This window comes from Corvus moneduloides, chromosome 2, assembly GCF_009650955.1.
Source record: "Corvus moneduloides isolate bCorMon1 chromosome 2, bCorMon1.pri, whole genome shotgun sequence".
Taxonomy (NCBI): Eukaryota; Metazoa; Chordata; class Aves; order Passeriformes; family Corvidae; genus Corvus; species Corvus moneduloides.
In genome coordinates, this window is record NC_045477.1 from 107,892,954 (window position 1) to 107,917,815 (window position 24,862).

General features: G+C 37.1%; 1 protein-coding gene across 7 annotated transcripts in view; it reads left to right on the forward strand.

Moving 5' to 3' along the window:
• Positions 1 to 24,862, forward strand: part of CDKL5 (cyclin dependent kinase like 5) — a 125,155-nt gene that overhangs the window by 87,890 nt on the left and 12,403 nt on the right. For all 7 annotated transcript variants that reach the window (XR_004238457.1, XR_004238458.1, XM_032100747.1 and 4 more), the window contains 7 exons: positions 206 to 296; positions 4,590 to 4,779; positions 7,853 to 7,933; positions 12,185 to 12,345; positions 14,611 to 15,637; positions 19,000 to 19,105; positions 21,138 to 21,261. Coding sequence is in view for 5 of the 7 variants with exons in the window: in XM_032100747.1 (XP_031956638.1) it covers positions 206 to 296; positions 4,590 to 4,779; positions 7,853 to 7,933; positions 12,185 to 12,345; positions 14,611 to 15,637; positions 19,000 to 19,105; positions 21,138 to 21,261 (1,780 nt within the window). In the remaining 2 variants the exon portion in view is untranslated. The remainder of the gene's footprint in view (positions 1 to 205; positions 297 to 4,589; positions 4,780 to 7,852; positions 7,934 to 12,184; positions 12,346 to 14,610; positions 15,638 to 18,999; positions 19,106 to 21,137; positions 21,262 to 24,862) is intronic.

Here is a 24,862-nt window from a genome sequence, read left to right on the forward strand (position 1 = left end):
AAAGCTGACACTCTGACTTTCACTGTTGTATCAATAAAAGCTTGCGTTTCAGTAGACAAGCAATTGTTGGAGACATCATTGTGCAGCAGGGGCTGTAAACAATTTGCTTCTATGTAAATAGACGTGACCTCTTGCTGCCAAAATCAGTGGTGATACACATTGTTTTTAAAATGGGATGTAATATTTCGCACTGTTTCTCTGACAGGCTTTGCTCGTAATCTCTCTGAAGGAAGCAATGCTAACTATACAGAGTATGTGGCTACCAGATGGTACCGCTCACCTGAACTCTTGCTTGGGTAAGTACAGTTTGAGAACTGCCATGATAAATGTTCACTGGTTCTGTACATTTTTTCGGCACCTTTTGTAAGCTTTGCCTGTGGGGAACTGTGTTTGATTTAAAGGCAGGATTTCAAGAGGCTTTCAGATTTTCATTAATTTTTGTTCATTTCCAGTAAGTCAGTATGAATCATTGACATACTGACCTGTCTTGAGCTGAGCAGTGTTTAACTGACTAAAGTATTAATCTGAATTATAACAGATGTACTTCCAGCTCCTCCACCCCCATCCCCAGTTCTTTCAGAAGAGGTTTCCATGGTAGTAGTCTAGCCTGGAATGTTCCATCAGCCCTGTGTGGACATCACATAGCAATGGCAGTAAAGCTTTCACAGTACAACACTCCTGGCTACCTTCATCCTTTGCATCCAAATTATATTAGGAAGAAATTTTTTGCTCAGAGGTGGTAAGGCTCTGAAACAGGTTGCCCAAAGAAGCTGTGTGTGCCTCATCCCTGGCAGTGTCAAGACCAGGTTGGATGGGGCTCTGAGCATCCTGATCTAGTGGAAGGTGTCCCTGCCCAGGTGAGGGGGATTGGAACAAGATGATCTTCAAAGGTCCCTTCCAACCCAAAACTTTTTATGATTCTGTGCTTTGATTTTCATTTGTAGTTACCCTTTGCCAGCACTGCTGAAGTCACTCAAGAGGATGGTGCTAGCTTTCTACTGGTTAGGAAGAATTTATTGAAGGAGGCTGTATAAATCATTTTAATAAAGCACTGAGAAGTTAGCATTGCATTGACTACAAAAGCATTAGTTACATCAGCCAGGAAATTTAGTTTTACTCCCTTTATTCATCTGTAAAATGAGCATTTTACTACCTCACAAGGTGAAACAGGTTTTAAGATGCTAAATGAACAAATTCATGGGACCCAAAAGGGCAAAGGAAGAGGAAAAAAAACCATGAAGGTCTATGATAGGTGATCTTCCTATTACTGTCAAGTTAAACAGAGCATTAATCTAAACTACATGAGCACTCTCATAGAATACAATTCTAATATACAGTGCATGTGTATTTATAGACACATATTCTTAAAATAAGGAATTAGTAGCCACAGGATGAATCAAAAAAGTTCTGGTCACTCCTAAGAATCTTTAAGCACCATGTTAAATAGTGCTGGGAAACAAGTCTTTGTTGGAACCTTTGATTAACACTGAACTAGATATTTTTGAATGGGTAAATAATTAAGTAGTAATTACTCTGTCAATAGGGTCATCCCAGCATTCCCAGAGCTGTGCTAATCTTAATCAATTTTTTGGCAGTTGTTTTCTTACATGCAGAATAGTATGTTAAAGTTGCCATTAAAAAACTCAAAGCTCAATTTTTTATGTTTTGGAGAAAACAGTAAAGCTTCCAGTGAAGTGTGTATGTGCATATACAAGTATAAAAAAAAAGACTTGGAAAGAAAGCATCAATTGTGACCTTTTTAGATACAAACCATTTTTTCCTGTCTCTAGCAGTAATGAGGTTTTAGGAGGAAGGACATGACAAGCTTGGCAGACATAGTATTAGTCTGACCTGCAGTTTTTGAAACTATTTTGTTAGCAAAGGAAATTTAGCAGGAATCATTTGTGTTTGCAGTTGACTAAATCTGTTTGATTAGCTTGTAGAGAAAGGGAGGGGATTTGTGTATTTAATGTTTCAGTTGTGCTCGTGTATGTTCTTAAAGCCAACTTTTTCTGGCAAAGTGATGCCTGTTCCTTGGCAATCATGTTCTATTTCCCAGGCATTCATCTTTCCCATTCCCCCTTTCCTTACATGTAGCATATTTTTAAAAGCATCTAATATTCAAAAGTCTTCACAGGTTTAATTAAATACATTCATTTTAACAAATACAGTTTTACTTTTTCAACTTCTAAAATGTGTCCCAGAGAGGTTTTTGTTTAGTGATAACATTGAAGACTTAAATTTCAGGAGAGGAAAGAAATTGCTGCCTAATTATTCATAGAACATCTAAAATCTACTCACTTTGGAGACCCTCAGGTAACTACTGTTAGTGGAGTATTCTGTACCCTTATATGACAAAATATTGCTAAAAGCCAGTAGATTTTAAAACATGCTAAATTACTAGATGAAAGCATGTTTTGGAGAATCTAATATGTGCAGGCATAAACTATAGTGCTTCTCTAGAGGCATAGTCTATCTGTCCTATAGGAGTTATTTCATTTGTCCAGCCATGTCAGTCTTGCATTTTTTTGTCTGCTGTGATCTGAGGAGACTGATCCTGACAATCAGCAGAAAAGAAGTCTCAAGCTTGCCTTTTCAAACAACAATGTTGCAGTTTGTGCTTCCTTGAGAAATGGTTATTTTCTGATTTGTTTCTGTTTGACTACAGAGTAAATAGTGAAAAGTTCTTAACTGTGATTCAGCTTCCTTTATTCTTGAGGGCAAGGGCAGGTAATGGTCTGTACCTCAAAGGAGTGTTAGCCCATCCCTCAGTTGTAACCCTAGCTTGTTCTACAGTACCTCAGCCTACAGCAGCCTTTTCCCTATTTCACATTTTAGTGGAGAAAACGTGTATTAAAGGAGTTGCAAATAAGGATGTATTCGCTTTTTTGTCATAATAAAGGGGTAGGATTTTTACCTGCACTCTCACTGTTTTGCCTACAGAGCCTCAGTTTTCCAATACAGTCATAATAAAAGGGCAGGATTTTTACCTGCACAGAATATTTTAAGAGCAGATCCTTGGCTTTGAAGTCCATTCTTGGCTGTGTTGCCTTGTGCACTGAGAAAAAAAACTAGGCCTTCCTTGTCATTCTGACCTAATGGGTGGGTTGGAGGAGCAGCATCCTAGAAAGGTCAAACACAGAGTCTCAGCAAATCCACAGGTAGTCACTGTGCAGGATTGGTAAGCAAATTATGAACCCCACTGAGTAGTGGTGGTACTAGAAGAATTGTGATGTGTCTGCTTTGCCTCTGGTGGTTCCTTGTCAGCAGTCTATTCCAGGGAGACAGACTTTGATTTTGGGATGGTTGTTGTGAGAAGACTACAGTGTCTCATGGCACATTCTCTAAGGCAAGTGGTTCTTGAAATTTTGGTGTCCTACTTCAGCTTTCTCAGCTACCACAGAGTCCTGCCCCAGTCAGCTCAGTGAGCCTGTGGTTTCACTCGGGCTGTTGTCCAGCTAGAAATGCTTTCTCACCTTCACCTAACCAAATCACCATAAGGGTTTACAGTTCCTCTGGCCAAGTGTCCTCCCTACAAGCGAGTAAATAATCATGAGTAATCAATGGGGAAAAGTCAAATATTTTTTCTTTAGTTTGAGGATGTTCTTTCTCTAAACATCGTTGATCAGCAGCATAAGGAAGGAGTGAAGGAGACAGATTTAGGATAGGATTTGTCACCTACAGCTCTTGGTGCTGTCTTACTCCAGAAAAAGGCAAGCCAGCTGTAATGTAAATCTCTTGAAACAGAGTTTGAGTTATTGCATTACAAGTTTTAAAAAGGAGAGACTCAGTGAAATATGTTTTCAGTTCAGTATTTGTTCTAGTCTTTATTATTTTTACATGCTTTTTCTTTGACATGAAAAGAATTCTTCAGTCATTCTGTTCAAAACCTAAACATTGGAAAGACATTATTGAAATAATATGGGTGTACAATGATTTTTTAAAAATTCAACAAGCAAGAATTTGGGTGTATAAAAAAGAGTTCTCCCCAAACCCCAACCTGTGGCTTTACTCCCAAACAGGAATTACTTACTTTATGATGCTTTCATTGCTTCCTCTCTTGTGTTTTCTAAAGAATAGTTTTCAGGAGCGCTCCTTTTTCTCTCTAATTAAAATTTTTGTGTATAAATGCTGAAAAAAAAAAAGATTTCTTAGGATTTCTGTTCTCCCAGTGGCCAGGCCCAGTATGCCTACCCACCTATTAAGCACAATCGAGCAAGAAATGCAATGCAGAAACAGAATGCAGGCATGCGCCCTAGAGGGAAGGGAAGTTAGTGGTAGTTTAACTGTGAGTGGAGAAGGCTTTGCAGTCAAAAGGTTATTCTTGTATGTAAAATTTTTCAAAAAGAACAGTGTGTGCCTGGGAGCACGTGAGAATTCCTCTCCTGCCTTTTCAAGCAATGATAGATACATCAGGAAATCTAGGGCAGAAACAGAGGGCTTGGGTTTTGAGGTAGTTTCCTTAATATCAACGTTTATTTTTCTGTGTTGTGAGGAAGTGGGCCATGAGAGATATGGCAAATAAGTTGAAGCAGCTCAATAAGAAGACAGTGGCAGTGGGTGACAAGCATTTTCTTTTTGCTTCACAGAGCCCCTTATGGCAAGGCTGTGGATATGTGGTCTGTAGGCTGTATCCTGGGAGAGCTGAGCGACGGGCAGCCCTTGTTCCCTGGCGAGAGTGAGATTGACCAGCTCTTCACCATTCAGAAGGTGCTAGGCCCGCTGCCAGCCGAGCAGATGAAGCTCTTCTACAGCAACCCACGCTTCCATGGTTTGCGGGTAAGAGAAAGCTTTGTTCTTCTTTCTTACTTTTCTAACTTACTTGTGTACATTGCCACGACTGTTCTTTTCATTTGCATTGTGCATTATCTACTGCATGTGCTTCTGTGTAAGTATAGAATATATAGATTATAAGGCATTCATAAGTCAGAGTAAAATTGTGATTACACCAGAACTGAGTATTACAAATACATTTGTTTTCCTGTTAAAAGTTGTTCAAAGATTTTCTTTCATTTCTTTGACATTTTTGACATGGAATTTACCTCACATTGCCCTGCCAGGTTTGCACTGTAAAGTTTAGTGGCAAAGCTCTGTCAGGTCAGGTTGTGGAAAATTCAGGACTGCTGTTTTCAAGCTAGTTTGTTGGGAAAATCTGAGCTATAGATGCTACTATCATGGCAGAGGAGCTTTCTGCCTTTTGACTTATATTCCTGGGGAGTTTACGTAAGTCACGTGAGTAAAAAAGCTCTTCCTGCTGACAGCATTCCTTTCAAGGGTTTGCCAATATAGTATAATGGCAGAGACTCACTAGTGTGAAGATCTACTCAAGTTGGGATATGCAGTATGAAAAAATACCAGAATCAATAAATAAGTAATAACTCTGTTACTTTTAACAACACCTGGTCAGTGATTGTACTCATGTTTCCTTGTAATTCAGTTTTGGTTGTCCTTTCTTTATTGATGAATATTGCTTGGAAAGGTGACTTTATGATCTTGATAATATTCTGAAATCATTAGTGTAAATCATATAAAGAGACATATGAAAGTTTTAGAAGCCCTGATCTGTGCTGAAGACTGAAGATTTGAGTTTTACTCTGAGAAAGGGAAAATGGGAGAATGTGGAAGGGAAGGAGTGGGGACCTAGTTGTGTTAAAATGTGTTAAAAGTTGCTATAACTTTGGTTTAGCTGATGATGATAAGAAAAGAGTAGGCTTAAGGTGTTAAGGTAATTATTTTAGGTATAAGGATAACTTACTATTAACTTACTGAAGAGTTTTTGTTGAAGTTTGTAGACCCTTCAAGAGTGGAGGGTTTAAAAAAAATTATTAGACAAGCATTTCTTGCAAGGTTCTATTTGTATTTCACCCTGTTCAGAACAATGGGCTGGATGGGGTTTTTGCATGAGAAATTTATAACCCCTTATCAGTAAAGCAATGCTTTCAAAATTGTAAGCAAGATAGATTACTGCCTCTTCAATGTTATTTTACAGCATTTCTGGTTGTGCAGTGTAATCTTATTTGGATAAATGCTCTGTGATGTCTTAAGATGAGAATGAAGTATCTTTGTTTTATAACTTTAAAATAGAGTAATTCAAGAAGACAGCACGGACCTAATATGATTAGCACAAGGTTCAGAGTTATGAGTCTGTTCTCATCCTGGATCAGTGGTTTATTGCTTGGCCTCAGATGTGTTTCTGCTTTCTTAGTCCTGTCTGTAAAGTCAGGATAATGGTGATGTCGACAGGGCCATATGGCTCCTCATAGAGAGTATTTTTAAGAACTGAAGTTTGAATACTGGTTTAAACTTCAAAAATACTACAAAAATTACTGGTTTGGAATATGATATTCATTAGTTAATTCATGAGAAAAAATTACCCTGTGCTGTAAAAACACCTTAAAAGTATTTTTTTTGTGAATGTAGCATAGTGCTTAATAGTGAAAGATTTTCTGTTGCAGAGCAGATAGTAGGTATGCTGTGATCAAGCCAGTTATTACTTACAAGCTGGATCTAGTGCTGGATATTCACAAGATAGAAACTAGCCCATGATGTGGAGTGTGCTCAGACTTTGTGAATTTCTACATTACCCTAAGTGAATACCATATTGCAAAACAGGATCAAAAAAAGTCTCTTCAAACACTCCTGCATGGATCCAGATTCACATTTGCAAACTTTGTCTTTTCTTTCTACTCATATCCTCCATATATATGACTATAACACAGTTTTCCTCACTCCGGAGGTTTAGAGAGTATTTAGTGATCTCTCGTCAATTCTTTTGAGGAGGAAAACATCCAGGGTATGTTGAAGACATAAGGAAATAAAATAATATGGGATCAGAAATTACTGATAGGCTCATGCCTTTATAGAAAAATGTGAGTGGCAATGTAGGGCTGTAAATACTTGTTTCTACCAAGAAGTTATGTAAAGAATCTGAAAAATTCCAGTGAAAAGCCACTGCTGCTTGTGCACGGCTTCAGCACATTTTCATGTTTCCTTGATCATTCTAGATATAGAAGCTTCTTTGTGATTGGCATTCTACATGAAGACATGAACATTTTACAGTTTGGTTCATGTTAAAATTGGAGGAAGCATGGAAGCCTTGGTTTACCTAAGTTACTATTTAAGATCAATGTAGCAGACTTGGACTTTAAAAATTCTCAATTGTTAGTAAACCACTTCAAAATAAAGCAAAGTCAAAAGAAAAATACAGTGACTATTTAGGAATAAAAGCATTCAAACTAATGTTCTCCCATTTTTCTTCAAAGTTCACATAATGTAATTTATGAAAAGTAATCCTAGTACAAATAATGGATGCCCCCAGCAGTGTGCACTGCTTCTCATGGTGTTGCCAGCAGCATGACCAAAGCAGTAACCCTGAAACTTAAAACCTTTGAGCTTTTGCCTTTTTTCACTAAAAACGTTTGGGAATTGTTTGTTAATGTTTAATATTTAATTAGTACTGTATTTGCACTCTCAAATTCTCTCTAAGCTATTTTTAACCTTCTATTTAATATATGTTACTTATGTTAGTTCTGAATCTATTTTAAACCTCCTGTCAATCATGATGCCACAAAAAAAAAATTTAAGTTTATTATTTCTCACCTGAGAGTGGTTTCTTGGCTGCCCTAATAATCAAGAATAGTTTCTTTGGTTGACTAGATGCTTATCAAACATCAAGAGTTACTTGTTTCATTATAGTATTTTATAGTTTTCATAAACCACTAACTTATTCAGTGCTTATGATTCCCATTAATTACATGCCCTGATTCACCGTGTAGTTTGTATTTTTTGAAACATGGTATTTATGTATTACTTTGTTTACATGATCAGTATATTTTCACTGTATTTTTTACAGTTTCCAGCAGTCAATCATCCACAGTCTTTAGAGAGAAGATACTTGGGAATTTTAAGTGGTGTATTGCTTGATCTTATGAAGGTAGGAAAATCTCTTTTATTTTCTGTCTGTAACATGTAGGAAAATATGTAAGTGACTTTTTACCTTTATTTCTTAATGTAATGCATCTTAGAAGGACTTGGGAACTCCCTTTTGAAGTACTTTGATACTGCCATTGTTTGTCATAAGGCTTGGTATTTCCTAGGAATCAGGAAAACATCTCTTGCTAATGCCAGGAGAGTCTGTTCAATTTTAACTGATTTGATAAACAATATGTAGCCCAGACAAAGCATCATCACCATCCTGTGCAGGGCTGTGCATTCACACTGACACACATGCAGAGGCACTGGCTGCTGGAGTGTGAGCTCTCAGCCCATCATATTTAGATACATCCACAAAGTGTTTGGGCTAACCTGAGTTGTTGCGTAAGCGTGAGGATGTGGACAGTTGTCAAAGACAAAGCTGACACACGGCAGTTTTGGGTTTTTATCCAAACTCTTAATCTGCTTGCTGTCACCTCTATACAGTGTGTATGTTAGGTTACTCTTCAGTCTTGTTTTGGAACAAGTCAGCTAGTTACACATGGCCAAACTAGGATATGGTCCTGAGATTTCGTATGGGGAATCAGAAGAATCAGGAGAAGCTCATTCCCCTCCAAAACATTGTGCTGTGCGTTTGTGCAGTGTTCCTGGGTATGGAACACGTATTGTTGTCCTTACTACTGTACTATAGAAACACTCCCATGGTAAGTGGCAGTACAACCCTCACATCAATTCATCCCCAGTAAGCTGAAGAAAGAAGTCATAGTATCCAAAATTTGGTTTAGAATCACAGAACCACCCAAGAATTAAAGGCAATATGGGACGCACATGAAGTGTGGATATGGCTAATCAACTCTGAATGAATTGTATGATCCCAAACCCATCTGCACCAGTTGTCTTGGAAAACAAAGATATCTGCTTTGGGATATACTTGGGTGTTTACTTGCTTTTAGTAGTATTGTTGTAGCCAGCAGAAATCCACCAAATTTGCTCTACTCTTCTTCAACACAACGAGTTCAAATCACTTTGATCTCCTTGCCTTATGAAGAAAGTCAACATAGCTTTTAGCTTGGTTTCAAGGAGTCTGCAAGATTAGATACCCCAGGGAATATAATTACTTGTTTTGGCACTATACTTTCTCCTCTATTTTCTAATTCACAGGAACTTTTTTCGTAGTTAGCCGTCGCTCAAGCTCTACTAGCATATATTGCAGAATGGCAATTTCAAGACCAGTGTCAAGACCATTGTTACATGTACTGGGGCAGGGTTTGTTTTCATTTTATCCTGGATTTTATTTTATATCTCAGTGTCTTTTAGGTTCTTATGATGTGAATTAAAAATTTCAAAGTTGTGAAATTAAGCACTTGAATTTCAGGGAAACGTAGGCTTCCAAATAATTTCATTCTTTTCATCTTTTCTGTCCGTGTTTCTGCCTACAAGGTGAGAAAGGTCAGGAATTCTGTAGAGGGGATATTTTGTGTTTGACCTGCATTACTTAATTCAGGAGTTGGAACCTTGTTAAACAATGAGCAGAAGCCTACAAGAAGAGAATGGAAGAGACTTGTGGTTAAGTTGCATGTTGCAAATGCTGCACATACTTTGTTGTGTGCCTGTCTCTTCTGCAGACAATGGACAGTCTGACACATGTCCACACTTGTGCTTCTCATTATCTGCATTCCCAGGGACCTCAGGTCTGATTACTAGGTTACTGAACAGCCCACGCTTCAATTTATGCCAGCTGAAGAAGTGAGTTATTAATATATATCTATTTAGAGAGCATTTCTGGACTAGATTAATGAAGAGGCACCCATTTGACCTTGTTGCTTTGTTGTTGCTCCAGTCCTCCACTCTCTTTCACAAGTCATGCTGGTTTGCAAGCATTAGGGAGCTGGGAACTGGTTTTGCATGTTATGACTTGGGAAAAAAAGACATTGAGACGCTCTTTTTATGTCATCTGTCATTCAGTTGTCTGCCATTCAGCACCAGAGCTTCTGTTTGCTAAAGAGAATACTTACAGAACCCCTTCTTTTTTCCCTTGGTGTTCTTCACTTGCCTTGGCTGGACTTTGGCCTTCTGAAATGGCCTAACCTTTGTGCTAATACACTTCTTTTATGGTCCACCTTTGTATCCTGTCCTTCACTCTAGTTCTCACACACTCCTGTTTTGCATTTTGTTCATTAAGAAGCTCCCTGTTTAGCCAACCTCAACCTATGAAAGAATTTTTGGTCTTCTATACAGTAAGATGCTTTGTTCCTGGACTCTCAAGAAATTTTCTTTAAAAATCAAATGGCTGTCCTGGACATCTTTCTTTTGATGGCAGTTTTTCAGGAGATTCTGCCCAGTAATTCCATATATAAAATGGAATTTGCTCTCCTGAAGTTGTGGGTCCTATCTCTGATATTTATCTTCCCACCTATTCTTTCAGTCCTAACTGTAATCATGTTGCTATAGCTCACAGTGTCTTCTCTGATCAAACTTCTCACCACTACTTTACTGTTGTTGAGCAGCAGTTCAGGTAAACTGAAATCCTCCCTTTCACTAATTGGCCTCTCCAGCAGCTGTACTAGGAAAGTTCCACCACTGTAGTCTAGAAATCTCCTGGAACATGTACACAGACTGGATGTCAGGATAGCTGAAGTCTGCTGTGAGGATGAGGATCTGTGACCAGGAGACTTTTTCTTCTTGTTGTAGAGAGTTTTCATCATCTTCATGCTCTTCAATGCGTTGTTGGTAACAAACTCCCACCTTAACATCTCAAATGTTGCTTTCCCTTCTAATCCTGACCTAGAAATTGTCAATGGATAAGCTTTTTATTCCATGCTGACATTTGATACAATCCAGGAACTCAATTATATGGCGTGTTACTCTTCTCCCTCTCCATCCCTTTCGAGACCAGCTGTATCCATCAGTGACCATGCCTCAGCCATGAGCCCTGTCCCACTATTTCTCTGTGATTCCAGGCAGGTTCCCAGCCTTGTAATTCCCTATGGACTTGCAGTTCTCCTTGCTTGTCATCCAGCCTATGTAAGTTAGTGTACAGGCACTTGAGGGAAGCCTCTGGACATCTCTTCTGAGGGGGAACGTAGGAATCACACGTGGCCTTCTCGTGTTTGTTTGGCCTTTTGAGCCACTGTAGTGATGAGCACCAGAAAAAAAGGGGGAAAATCGAAGTTCCTCATTTAGTACAGTTTGTCACTTGAGAAGGGAAGATACTGCATACTGTATGACCAAACTGCATAGGAGTTTGATTTGCCACTTGTTTTGTTCCCTGAGCATTTTCCATTTTGAAGTGCAGGGATCCTGTGAAGAGAAAACCAGTTTGTGGTCAAGTGGCTGAATATGGTGTTAATGTATTGTGTGTGTACGTGTGTATGCACGGGCATAGATACTCATAGACTTCTCTCTTAAACATACACAACCCTTAGGAAATAGCTATTCATTTTACTTAAAAGCCATTCAAACTTTTAACCTTGCTGACAGTCATGCATGTTTGAATATTCCAACATAAGCTTTGTATTGTTCTTTCCCCGCAAGAAACCTTTCAAACTTCCCAAAATACCCAAACTCCTGTTTTCAATTTTGTGATTAAATATTTTCTGCATGTCAGGAAATGTCTTTGTTTAGAATCACAACAGATCTAACAGAATTACAAGGCAAGTGTTATTCTGAATGCATTGTAAACAGTTTAGAGAATTCTTTAAAAATTCTCGAATGCATGGATTTGAAGCCTATAAGCTAAACCCAGAACTCTTACATTTGTGTATTTTTAAAAATACTAACTTTAAAATATGTTTGGTTTTGTATAAGAATGTTCCCATATAGTTGGTTTGTTTGTTTGTAAAGCCTGTTTCATTGTAGCATTTTATTACTGGTAAATTGAATATTTTTAATTCAAAGAAATGTTGTAAGGTATATCCTGAAAAGTATGTTTAAAATACATCTATTTAAAACATATATAGATATATAAAAAACATATTTTAAAAGTTTCAGATATCTTTGTATTTTAAACATACTATCATATATGTGTACATAACATATACATATAACACACGTATGTGTTTATTTTGTTTCATATGTAGTTTAATGCACCATTAAATTATTCTAGCAGTTACATATAATCCCAGAAACTCTGGAGATTAAAAAATTATCCCAATAATATTCTTTGTTTTGTTGGGGTTTGTTTTTTGGGGTTTTTTTTTGCTAACGTAAATACAGATACTAACACTTAAACTTTGGGATTTATTTTTCAAAGAACCTACTGAAGTTAGATCCAGCAGACAGATATTTGACAGAACAATGTTTGAACCACCCTTCATTTCAAACCCAAAGACTCTTGGATCGCTGTGGAAGTTCACCTTCACGGTCAGCTAAGAGAAAACCTTACCATGCAGACACCAACACTTTATCCAACAGGTAAATGTAGTCTTGTCACTGTTACCACTGACATTTGCTCTGCCAGTGAGTGAGTTGTTATCATGCTCACATGCAACATCATCTACAAGAAAAGTGGTTGTTTGACAGCTTAGGCACACTGAGACATGTTGTATGCTGTTCTGTGTTGCCTCACTGAATAAAGGAAGCAGACACAGTATTTACAGCTACACAAGCTGAAATTTTTGCTAACTTTCTGCATCAGGCTGAGTGCTTCTTGGAAAAAAACCAAACCAAAGACAATGTTGAAGCCATTTCTGCATATAACAAAGAAAAATAATTGGCTGATCCACCTTAAAAAAATGCTAGCCTTTTTCTTGAACAATAGGAATTTTGTGGCTTGGAAGATGCCCAAGATTCCAAAGGAATGCTCTTTTCTTTGGAATGCTACCATTTCTGTTTATGTACAAATCTGTTCAAGATTTTGGTATTTAAAAGTTCAAAGTTCACACAAATTTTTAGCAGCTGAATGTCCTGAAAACTGTGCAGATTGATCACATTCCAAATTGGAGATGAACAGAATTTTGTCTGCAGTTGCAGTTATGGATAAGTCTAGTCTATTTGACCTCAAAGCAGGATGTGTTTGCTCAGTGGCTCCCTTGCTGGATCCACGCAGCTTGAGAGAAGCCAATGAGTTTCAGTACCTCAGTGAACCAGGTTTACTGGTGGATAAAATACTTCAGTACAAAAAGCCTCGTGTTATTGCTCTGACAAAAGCATTCATAAAAGGTTACCCTCTGAAGTATGCAGAATATTGTGATGTTCTATATGCAGGCTTTTAAATCCTGACCATGTTTTTCTTTAGCTCTTCCTGTGAGATTGAAAAAATTGCTCCTCTATTTTAAGACTGGGGATGATGACATTCACAATCTATACTTTTTCAAAGATAGACACCAAAGGTTTTCACTGCCCTTATATATGCTTAGGGTAGAAGTTTTACCATTAGAAATGTGGCATCAGAAGGAAAAACCTACATCCGCTGGAAACTTGTCTAAAAGGCTTGCCTAGTAAAAATACTAGGTTACTCATGTCTCTTAAGTTTTTAAAGAATATACTTCCTGTTAACTAAAAAGATATTTTAAACTGGCATTAAAATTGCTAAAGTTTTAGAAACTGTAATGAAATAGATGATTAGATCACTGGAAGTGGTTGCTACAAAAATCCTAGGTATAAAAATGCCTAGCATTATCCAGTTATAATTAACTGAAAGGTCAACAAAGGCATAGTGAGCGCTCACTTCAACCCTCAGTAATATATCTGAGTTACATCATGGATTCACTACAGAAATAATTTAATTGCTCATAGCCTGCCTAGGTCCATCAAGGCAAACAAGTACAGCTGCAGCACTGCTCAGTCTTGGCTAGTTTGCAGTGCCAGCCTAAGTCCAGAAGCAGAACTGGTTTATTGCCAGAAAACCTGAGAAAATAAATCCTGCTCTAAAAAATTCAGGCTCAGTGTTTGCAGAAGCAGCTCATATCTCAGTCCTGTAATACCAAACCAGAAGAGCTGGAAAGTAGAGTGGAGGTTAAGAACACCACCAAGTAGCTTTGCACCAAATCACTGGTTGCAGAGCCTTTCAGGTGCAGCTTTGGAATGAGTTAGTGTGCCAGAAACTGGGATAGTGCCAAGTTCCACAAAAGCTGGGTTCCTGTGGTAGACCTGGTTTGGGGTTTGGTGTTACAGGGCTTACTCAGGCTCACTCCATCTGAACAATAACCTCTTTTTCCCTGGTTTCCTCTCCCCTCCCCCTCCAAACCAGGAATACATTAGATAGCCTGGAGCATTGATCGTATCAGGGTTTTTTGACAGTGCTGACATATTTGATTGTTCTACCTTCCTTTGATATGCCAGGTGTATTTAAGATTTTTTCAATTGATATACAGCTAATTTTCTTAATGTAATGCTTAACTTACTGATGTACTCACATAGTATGCACATACATGCAGAAATGTGGAAATATATGTTGGAGTTTCTGTGATTGGGTTTGATATCTTGAGGGTTTTTGTCAGCAAAATCATTAACCAAAGCTGGGTTTGCCATCAGATTATAACCAGAAACAATGTACGAACGCTTGCAAATCTGTTATTTTAGTGGAGCTTCTGGTGCCTCGGTTGGCAATATTTGATCTTACTGCAGTTAAATTTTGTGGGTTTAAATGGCAACTGAAATGAGTGTACTTTTTTGAAGTTATTAATACAAGAATAAGTAATCTGGTATATTAATGCTTCTTTATGCATTTTAATATAGAAATCAAGCCAGCAAAAGTTCTGCTTTGCAGTCACACCACAGATCAAACAGCAAGGATATGCAGACGCTAGGGGCTGGTGGGCCGAGAGAAGAGGGGCTTCCAGCAAATGAAAGCTTTTTAAATGGAAACCTTCCTGGACCTGCACCTAGTCCAATGCATGCAAAAAAACCAAGCAACACACCTGGATCTGGCAACAAGGATATAACAAATAATAACATGCCACATCTTCTCAGCCCAAAGGAACCAAAGGGAAAAACAGAGTTTGATTTTAATGTGGACACCAAAAGTTCTGATGGTTCGGGCACAAAGTACCTGAAGTCTAACACCAGATCTCAGCAGAACCGGCACTCCTTTATGGAAACTTCTCAAAGCAAAACTGGGACGCTGCAGCCCAGCGACAAGCACAGTCGCCACAGCTACATCGATACCATCCCACAGTCTTCTAAGAGTCCCTCCTATCGGACAAAGTCCAAGAGCCATGGAGTTCTGACAGACTCAAAATCTGTGGGCAACCTTTCTGAAGCCAGGGCCCAAGCTGCAGAGCCAAACACCAGTAGGTATTTTCCATCCAGCTGTATGGACTTGAATTCTCCTACCAGTCCAAGTGCTCCCCGGCACAGTGATAACAGAACTATGCTCAGTCCATCCGCAAGGAATAACCGCAGCGAGGGTACCCTGGACACCCGAAGACCATCAACAAGACACTCCAAAACAATGGAGGAATTAAAACTGCCAGATCACATGGATGGAAGCCATTCCCACTCTCTATCTGCTCCACATGAATCTTTTTCCTATGGTCTAGGTTATACCAGTCCTTTTTCTTCACAGCAGCGCCCTCATAGACACTCTATGTATGTGAGCCGGGACAGAGTGAGGTCAAAGGGCTCAGAGGGTGGCTTAAGCATAGGGCAAGGGATGGCAGCCAGAGCAAACAGCCTGCAACTGTTATCTCCACAGGTGCAGCATAAGTCACTCACAAGGTCTGTTGGCTCATCACGAGAAGACTGTACGGAAGATTCTAATAGGGTTAGTCCAAAATATTGCCTCTTATGGAAGGTTTACCTTCCTCTTCTTAATTCATGTGGGGGCAGTGGCCTGCTTTCTGTGTTCTCTTTGTTTCTTTGAAGTTATTTATTTGTCCTGTAAGGCATGGGGATGTTGTTGGGGGCTTTTTTTTCAGAAGGGCTGAATATTTCAAGGTACTTTTAAAAACTGGACTATGAATACCATTATCTTAAATGTGTGAACAGAAAAATTGTCTCTAAAGTTAAATATTCATTAGTTGTTTTTAGTCCTTGGTTACATTGTCTGATGTCATTTTTACTGTATCATTTTGCTTAATTATCTTTCTCATTTGTGTTTTTATTTAGCTTTTCTTGTATGTATTTCTGTTACGAATGCTAATGTTAATTTTTGAAGCCAGTGTTTCATGGAGTTATAGCAGGACATTATTGCTGAAATACCATAATTTACAAGAGAAATATCAAAGCTTGCAAGATTTCTTCAGATTGTAGTGGCCACTGGTAAATTGACTCCTCGCAGTGGTTACTGTCAGTGGATGCCTGGTTGTGTTCTCCTGTGAGCATTAATTAAGGAGTAGAGGACAGGCTGGTCCTGGTGTTGATTTATATTCCCTACGTAACACTTCTGAATTATCTCATGTTTTACACATCAGATATGTAAAGATGACTGTATTTTAGCTTTAAATTCCTCTATTAACAAAATGCTGCAGAGACAAATACAATAAAGGAGTGTTTGTTTCTCTATGCCTACACTTGGGATAGACTGACTTCTAAGGAGAGAACATCTAGTTCAGATTTGTTGACAAATCGAAGTCAAAGAGCTGCAAATAATATTTAAGGTCCAAAGATTATGGTTTACTCTGAGAAACTAAAATACTTTTCCTACTTAGTAGTTCATCTAAGAAATACGTGTAGCTGACTAAGAAATACGTGTAGCTGACCTAATGTGGTACAAGTATCATAAAAAGAAGAGTTTCAGGTAGTGGTTGTCTCCTCAGTCCAGTAGAGAAAAAAGATATGTTTTTTCATATGTAGACATCTCCTCCATTCAAGAGTATGTGTATTCAAACATGAGAAAATAACAGAAGTGCAGTGGAATAACAATTTTTAAAAAGCTACCTGGTAGGCATTACAGTGCCTCCATTTCAAACCCAGTTTTTTTCTGTGTACTTATTTTTCTGTCTCTCATTTCAGTCAAATTAAGTGTTATTTATTCTTCAGGATATTATTTGGAAGGGCAATAATGTCAACATTTCAGTTTTTGATAATAAAAGCTCATGCTACATTGTAATCTTCAGTTAATTTTCTGCATTATGCAGCAGATAGTAATTTGAAGTAATTTTAATTTTATTTCCTACTATTTAGAGGCCAGTTGTTTTTATTGGATCATTCTTTGTCTTTGAAAATTGCTTGACAGATTTTTATTTTAGTTAGAAAAATCAGTGTGCATCTTCATGCTTATGGTTTTGTTCATTTTCGTTTGCTTTGGAAAGTCTATTCATTCAAGATAAAGAACTTACCTTTATCTCTTATGGTCAGTATTTTTAAAACTTCAGCCTTCACTTAAAGCTTTTAAATCTGTATTTCAACCATTAGAAGTGTGAAAGGAAAATGACTCGTCTGAAATGGATGCTAAGTGTGTAAATTCACAGAGCTTTTATTTGTTTTTACTGCTTTCAGTAAAAAAATCAAAATTGTCAATCTCCTTATGCCTCATAAAGGCATTTTCACAAAGAAGTCATTCTTTGGCTACTTCCTATCCTACCTTTTTTTCCCCCTTTTCTGCTTTAGGCATTAGGAGTCAGAAAATTTCACTTCCCTCAGGATTAGTGAACTAAAAACCCATGAATAATATGTGTTCTCATAGATTCTTCACTGTTTTCATATTTATTTTTTCTGATCAGTTTTCCTGGTTTTCTTTCTCTGCTCATATTTCGTGAAGTTTCCTCATTTCCATGTTTTTAGTTTCTCACTGATTTTCTTTTTAGCTCTACCAAGTCTTTTTAAAGAAAAACATTCTTTGTTTGCCACGCTTTAAATCATATTTTAAAAGAAAAGAATCAAGAAAAAACTCCCATCCAGTCTTAGTTTTAGGGCTTTTCAAGTCTCAACACAACAGGTTTTTTTTAAGGGTTTTGTTTTACATTTAAACTAAATGTACACAAAAAGGGTTAAGCAGAAGAAAATCAAATACAATTTTCCAGTACTGTCTTGTGTTTGAAATTTAACTGCTGATTATAAGAGGTATCTAATACAAGTAGTAATTTAATCAAATGCTTTAGCATCTGGTAAATTTTAGAAGAATCCAACTGGGATTTGAACTATTGTTTTAGCTGCAGTTATGGTCTTTGTTTCAAAGTTTGTTTTCTCTGAGACAGTGAGACCAGATCTTCATCCACAAAAGGCAGAGCAGATTTTGCGAATCACTCATGCGGTGAATTGAAATCCCAGTTTTTAATTTTGGCTAGGTTTTTTTGTGGCTTTGGTTTTTAACCTTTGTCCTTCTTGAACATTCTAGATTTCAATTCATACAGGGGTATGAATTCAGTAGAATTTCAGTAGTTTCCTGTAGGGTCTTGTAGAGAGCATTAAATTTCATGTGCTCAGTCCATACTGGGGGAAAAATTGCAGCTTCTGATTAATTTAAGAGAGTGGGGTTGTGTCATATTTGGTGGCAAATTATGTGCATAAGGATGTTTTTAAAGGCTCACCTAAAGTTTTACTTGAAGTACTTCCAGGAAGTACTGTTTTCAGGAAAATAGAATAAATTAGAGGTAATTATATGCTTTTTGCTATCCTGACTGAAGTACTTTGCCTATAGATTTCTTAGTTCAGAGACTTTCTCTTATTTTGCATACAATAGATTTTGTGACTGTTGGTACCTCTAGGTAATGATGTTAAGAGATAAGAGATGATAAGAGATCATAGTCCTTTGGTGTTGCAATTACCACAAATGAGATGCATTTCCTGCCTGCTTTTTAAAGTTTGCCAGTAGCAAAGTGACCAGATTCCATCAGAAATTAATTTAACAAGCCTCCAGTAAAAGATTCCTCCAGAGATGTTACAGCTGGATTTCATTCACGTTGAAAATCTGAGGGCCTGAATCAGACTCAAGTCTTTAAAATTACAACTTAGAGGCAAAATTTTGTTAATGCCATTCCTGTCATTTTGGAAAGAAGTAAGCAAGCAGCACAACCAAGTAATTATTGATTATGTAGACTGTGATTTGATATTGACAGTCATTAATAATTTGAAAGGAAAATTGTATGCTGAATTTTGGAGTTTTCTTGCTTATGGATGTTGGTTAGAAACTGCAAATCAGTTTACAGTCTTTCATTTTAAATAGTTTATTGTTCTTTTGTTTAGGGTGGAGCATATCATGATCCACATGCAGAAGATGGAGCATCTACTAAGGAAAATCGAATTCTGTATAATGACCCTGTTCCGAGAAGAGTTGGCAGCTTTTACAGAGGTAATTTCGTGGTGGATCTTTCTAATTTAATCAAGAATTTTAGCTTCGAGTATAAATTAAGTAGTAGAAATGGATACGGAGAATTAACATGAACAACTACAACATTTTTTTGGAAAAAGTATCATTACTCCACTTTCAGAGGTTGAGTTTACCAGCTAGACTGTTGCAGAACCTGCATTGGTACCATATTGTTTATTTGTAAATGATAGCTCACTTTAATTGAGAAGTATATCCACTGTGCTACCTTGTACAGCAGGATATAATTTACCAGGGTGAAATTAACAAAATAAACTAATATTACCAAAGTAAGCAGTCAATTAATATTGTTAATTTTTATTTTCAATTCATGTAAAGACTCTATCTAAACACCTATGCACTTGTAGCACATTGACATACTGATCTGTTTCAGATACTGTGTTGCATGGAAGTGTAATGCTAGCTTTTCATGGCTTGAAACCTATGGCATTTCTTTTGTTAAGATTTACTAAAGATCAGCATTTCCTACAAGCAAGAGCACACTTACATAATTCCAGTTCAGAATAAATAATAAAACATGTCTGTGTATGGACACACACAAATAGATACTGGTCTGTAATGGCACACAAAAGATGATGATTTCTGAGCAGCTGTCTCATGGCTAAACCTGGGTAGTTGTTTTGAAAAAGATGACAAGAGGCTAATTACTGTCCTGCAAGTGTTAGGAGGCTTGTGGGGCTCCCCTGAACCTTAAAAAGTCCCAATCAGCTGAAATTCGATTATGAGTCACCTAATAACCTTAAGTGGAGTCACAAATCTCCCTCTGATCCTCTCAGGTTGGTCGGTTGGCTGATGACCTGATTTAGACACGTTAAAATCTGACAATCCTTGCAAGCGTCCCACTGCAATCTTAAAACCTGGGAGCAGAATTGGAGCTTGCACTGTTTTGAGCGATGCTTTTGAATGTAAGTTTTTGTTGCAAACGCAACAGAGAATCCTTAAGAATTGTCAATCCTGAATTGCTTTCATTCATCCCTAAAAAGCTCCTAAAATTGGACGTGGATTATCCTTTTTTTTTATACATAGTGAAACAAAAGTTCCAAAGAAGAATGACTTTGTGTAAGTCATGTGCTACAGAAACTGTAGGTCTGGGATTTATTCAATTCCTTATTATGAACTAGAGGGTTTTTCCTCTTCAGCTGTATCTGTCAAGCAAATATATTTTAGATGGACTTAGTTATTGCTTTGGGAAGATGATATTGTATTTTAAATAATACATTGATAATAGTATATGTAAAACTGGTGATAATAGTATATGCAAGTTACTGTGAAAAAGGTAAATTCTTATTTGTATCATTTTTAACCTTTGTATTAAATCAGTATTTATTAGCATATACTTTTGTACTACAGCTTGAACAAAAACTTAAAGATTCTGTTTTATAGATTGTATAATGTGATGCTGCATTAATGTTCCAACTGACCAAGGGTCTGGTCAATTTTTAATCCAGTGCAGGTATTTCTAGTGATATTCGTAATTCTAATAAATTTGCATTCTAAGTCTGTATGTAGTTGTGTGTTTCCAAAGCCACAGTATGTCTGTTTGAAAAATACATCATATCCAATTTTGATATTTTAATTTTTAGTGGATAATCTCCTAGTAACATTGAAAATCCAATTCTTTTTTTTTCCCAAATGGGTACTACTTTTTTTAAGGTCTAAAGTGAACACAAAGTGTAAACTATAGTATTTCATGTCTTTAGTAATTCAGTATTCCAACCTCTTACTCTCTTTCCTGTTTTTAAATATCAATCACACTTACAGCTCCCTACAAATAGAAGTGTTCTCAAATCTAATAACAACTTAGCCAAGTTCTGATGATGGTCTCAGTTTACAACCAATATAACCCTGCAAGGATCACAAAATGTCAGCTTTTTTTTCAATTGTACACAAAGTCTTCACTGTCTTGTTACTGTAAGAGGTAGAGAGGAAGCAGAGAAGCAGGAGCTGGGATTTTTGGCAGAGCTCAGTGGCCATTGTTTGCTGTTTCTCTGTTCAGTTCCATCTCCGCGTCCAGAGAGTACCTACATAGAAAACAATGTGTCAAACAGAGCCTCGGTGTTACCAGCAGACAGCACCACGGTGACAAACCACTCCAAGAGACAAACCACCTTTGATACCTGGTGAGTTGTAATTTGCACACACATGTAGAGAATGGCCAGAAAAAAAAGTGGTTTTAAGAGGAGGAAAAAAACCTCACGCTTTTCTTGAGATTTGCAATTGTCCATGTGCTTTGTTGCTTCCTTCAACTATACTGGCATAGCATGGCATGTTTTCTATCCCCTTTTGAGCAGCAAGAAATACTTCATTGCACCCATAACATGAATGCATTAAAGTTTATATACTTTTGTCCAGTCCTTCACAATTTTTTTCCCCGCTATTAGTCTTCAGTTAAAGATAGTACAGAGTGCTTGTGTGTGTGTAGTATGTATAGCAATTTGTGGATTACAGAAGCATGGATTGTCAGACAAGTGGAAAAAATATCAAAATGCATGTTTACATATATAAAATAGGACTACATTAATGAAGAATATTTTCACCCTACAATGGGGACGGCTGCTCTTTTTGTTTACACACAGAAGGAAATGAATACATTCTATGGGAAAATGGACTAAGCAACATCTTAATGGTGTATATTGATTTTAAAAGATTAAAAGCATCACATGGCTCCATTACATAACATAGAGTACTTAACTTTAATTATGCTAGTAAAATGACAGCATATACATAGCTTTGCAGGACTTAAAGGGAATTACCTTAATTTTGTTTCTCTGAGAGCTGTTTGGCTCTAAAATACTCTTATACTTTGTTAAATCACAGCAAAGCACATTGAATAAAAATAAGCAGATGGAGCTTCAGAGGATTGGTGGGAGGAATGGACTGCATACATTTGCATGGTTAAACTATGCTTTGTACCACTGTTTGAAACACTTCTCTCCGAAAGGGCCATAAGGTCATGAAATCTAAAGAAGTGTTTCAGTGGTTTGTTGACTTCATGTGTTTTCACATAAATAGCCAGTGAATTATGTGCTTAAAAGAGAAGGGGGGGTGGTGGGTGGTGGACAGTTGGTATTTCAGTTTGTGTTCAGATTTGATACCTATGTCAGTAATAGAAGATGTTTACTCCAGAACCCTTCTCACCTGCTCTGATTCACTAGAGTCTGCTTCCTGTCCTTCAGTAGCTCCACCTACATCCATTTTCTGGAAGTTAGCTGAGGAAACCGGTCATTTATGTAAAAAGGTGGTACTTATGTTGTGGCTTATGTGGCTAAAGAAGGTATTTATTCCTACTGTTGAACCCTTTTACATATTTTGCTTTCCTTCATATCTGGATCTTTCTATCTTGCATATAACATAAGACAACTGAAATCTTGTTCTGCTTTATATATCATTCAGCAATATGTTGTCTTGACTGCAAAGAAATGTAATGTTATTTTAACTCTGAACTTTAAAAATCTCATATGTTATTAGAGCTGGTTGGGAATTTTTTTTATGAAGTATGCTTTTTGTTTATAATGCCGAATTACCAAACCCAGAACTTCTCAAAGGAACTGGCTGATATCCACTAACCTTTTTTTGTGAAGATTCTTCAGCTCCAGGATGGAATTGCCAGTCAAAACCAGAGATACTCTCAAAATAACAAATATTTTGAAGGCAGCATTATTTTTTAGAATGTGAACTTGAGTGCAGGGTCTTTGTTATTTAAACCAGGGGCTTGAACCAAGATCTTAGATCAAACAAGTGAATGCCCGAAACCAGAAGTTAGAGGTTATTCTGGAGCACATTGTCTGGTTCCCTCAATACATTCTCTTGAAGCTGTTTCATCTTGTTAAAACAGTGAAAGGACCACAGAGATGCTGAACATGGCCTAGTGAGAAAGGCCCTTCATTAACTTTGAGACATTTAGATTTAAGTCCTTGCTCCAAATAATGTACTCAAGTATTTTCACAAAGTGGAACAGCTCCTTTGAGAGAAGAACCCACAGAAGAATAAGCATTTCTTCTTATGAAATGGAAGGAATAGCAGTACCTGCAACACCAAGTTACTGCTAGTTTGGCACATGCTTATCTTTCTCTTTTCTTTTCCTACTCCCTATTTTCCCAGAATGTTTCCTGCCCAGCTCTACATGCTAACTCTGTTCAAGTTGTCCTGGCAATGGTCTAATGTTGTTGCAAAATTGTTCTGTGCATAAGTGCAGCTTAATCAGATTCCTGAGTGGTGAAGAGTCTATGTTCCTCTACTTAATTTTCTGTACAGAAGTTGTGTAAATGCTTATGAAAATGTTGAAAGCTCTAATGGAATGTGATTCTGCTTACATCAATTTTATGATGAATATTTTATGATAAATATTTGATGTTTGACTGACATACCTAACTGGTACATGACAATTCATCTCTAATTATGAGTGACATGTATTCCACCTGGACTTGCCACTACTGTAAAATATTGCTTCTCATACTATTGCTCTGTGTTGCCTTTCTTCTGTCAAAGATTCTGTGAATGTTTGCTAGACTGAATTGTCACAGATGTTCCCTTGTCTTTGTGTGCATTTTTTCGCTCTGTCCCCACTGTCCTGCCTTTTAAAATAAAGATGTTATAAACTTGACTTTTGTCATCAGATTTTACTCTTAAATTACTAGGTCATTTCTGAACTTCAGACAACTTGATTTGAAAAAAGGCAAATTTTTCATCCTTCCAGAAAATATTTTCTTTGCTAGAGTTTAATTTGTGTAAATGACCTTAAACTTGCTCAATTTTTTCTTATTGATACAAGAATAGATGCTTTATTCTCTTATACAAGCTTTGTCCTGTGCTGGGCAAAATCAGTAGGTATAGTCAAGATACTTAATTGTGTTCTGCCAGTGTGCCAGAATGTTGGCCTGAGTTATCTTTACCATTGTCATAGTTCTAAACATCTCTTTAGAATAATTTAGAATAAATTCCAACATGCAGTAGTGTATCTCACATCATATTGGAAATGTTTGCATTGACTGCTTACAAGCTATTTGGGGGCTTCTGGAAGGCATTTTTGTCTAGATCTTTAATGTCCATACCAAAGTAGTAATGCTATGACAAGCAGCTTTTCATATCTTCTCTAGCTTATTTCATACATTTCTGCAAAATAAAAAATAGGAGCTATACATATAATATTATTATTATTATATGTATATAATATATGTAAACACAAAATATCTGTCATTCAAGAAAAGAACAAAAAAACGCTCACTTTTACGAGAGTAAAAGGCTTAAAACTTTATCCACTGTTAAGTTTCAAGGCTCCAGAACAATACAATATTTTGAAAACAGGACGTGACTATTATATTGCTGTGTCAGTATCAGTGTAACATTATAGTCACACTGTTCCTTAAAGTAAAAGGTTACCAACATCTGGGCAAGTTAGTTTAGAGCATGTTCAGCTGTGTGTGCAGTATGACTGTTGCTACATTTTAATACTTTCCAGTTCTTTAATGGAATTTGTAAAAAAAAATCAGGAAATTGCAAATTCTGAATGGTATTCTGTATATGAGATAAGAGATCTGGGGTTTATTCCACTTAATAAATGCTCCTTTTCCACATGAAAAATAAAAAACTTGCACCTCCAAACAGTTCAGATTTGATTTTTGATTTTTAAGCTTTTAATGCCAGACTTTTAGACCAAGTTTTACTGGGGGCTTCAGCTTGTGGGATTAAGATTCTTATCTTGAACTATCTATGTGAATTGCT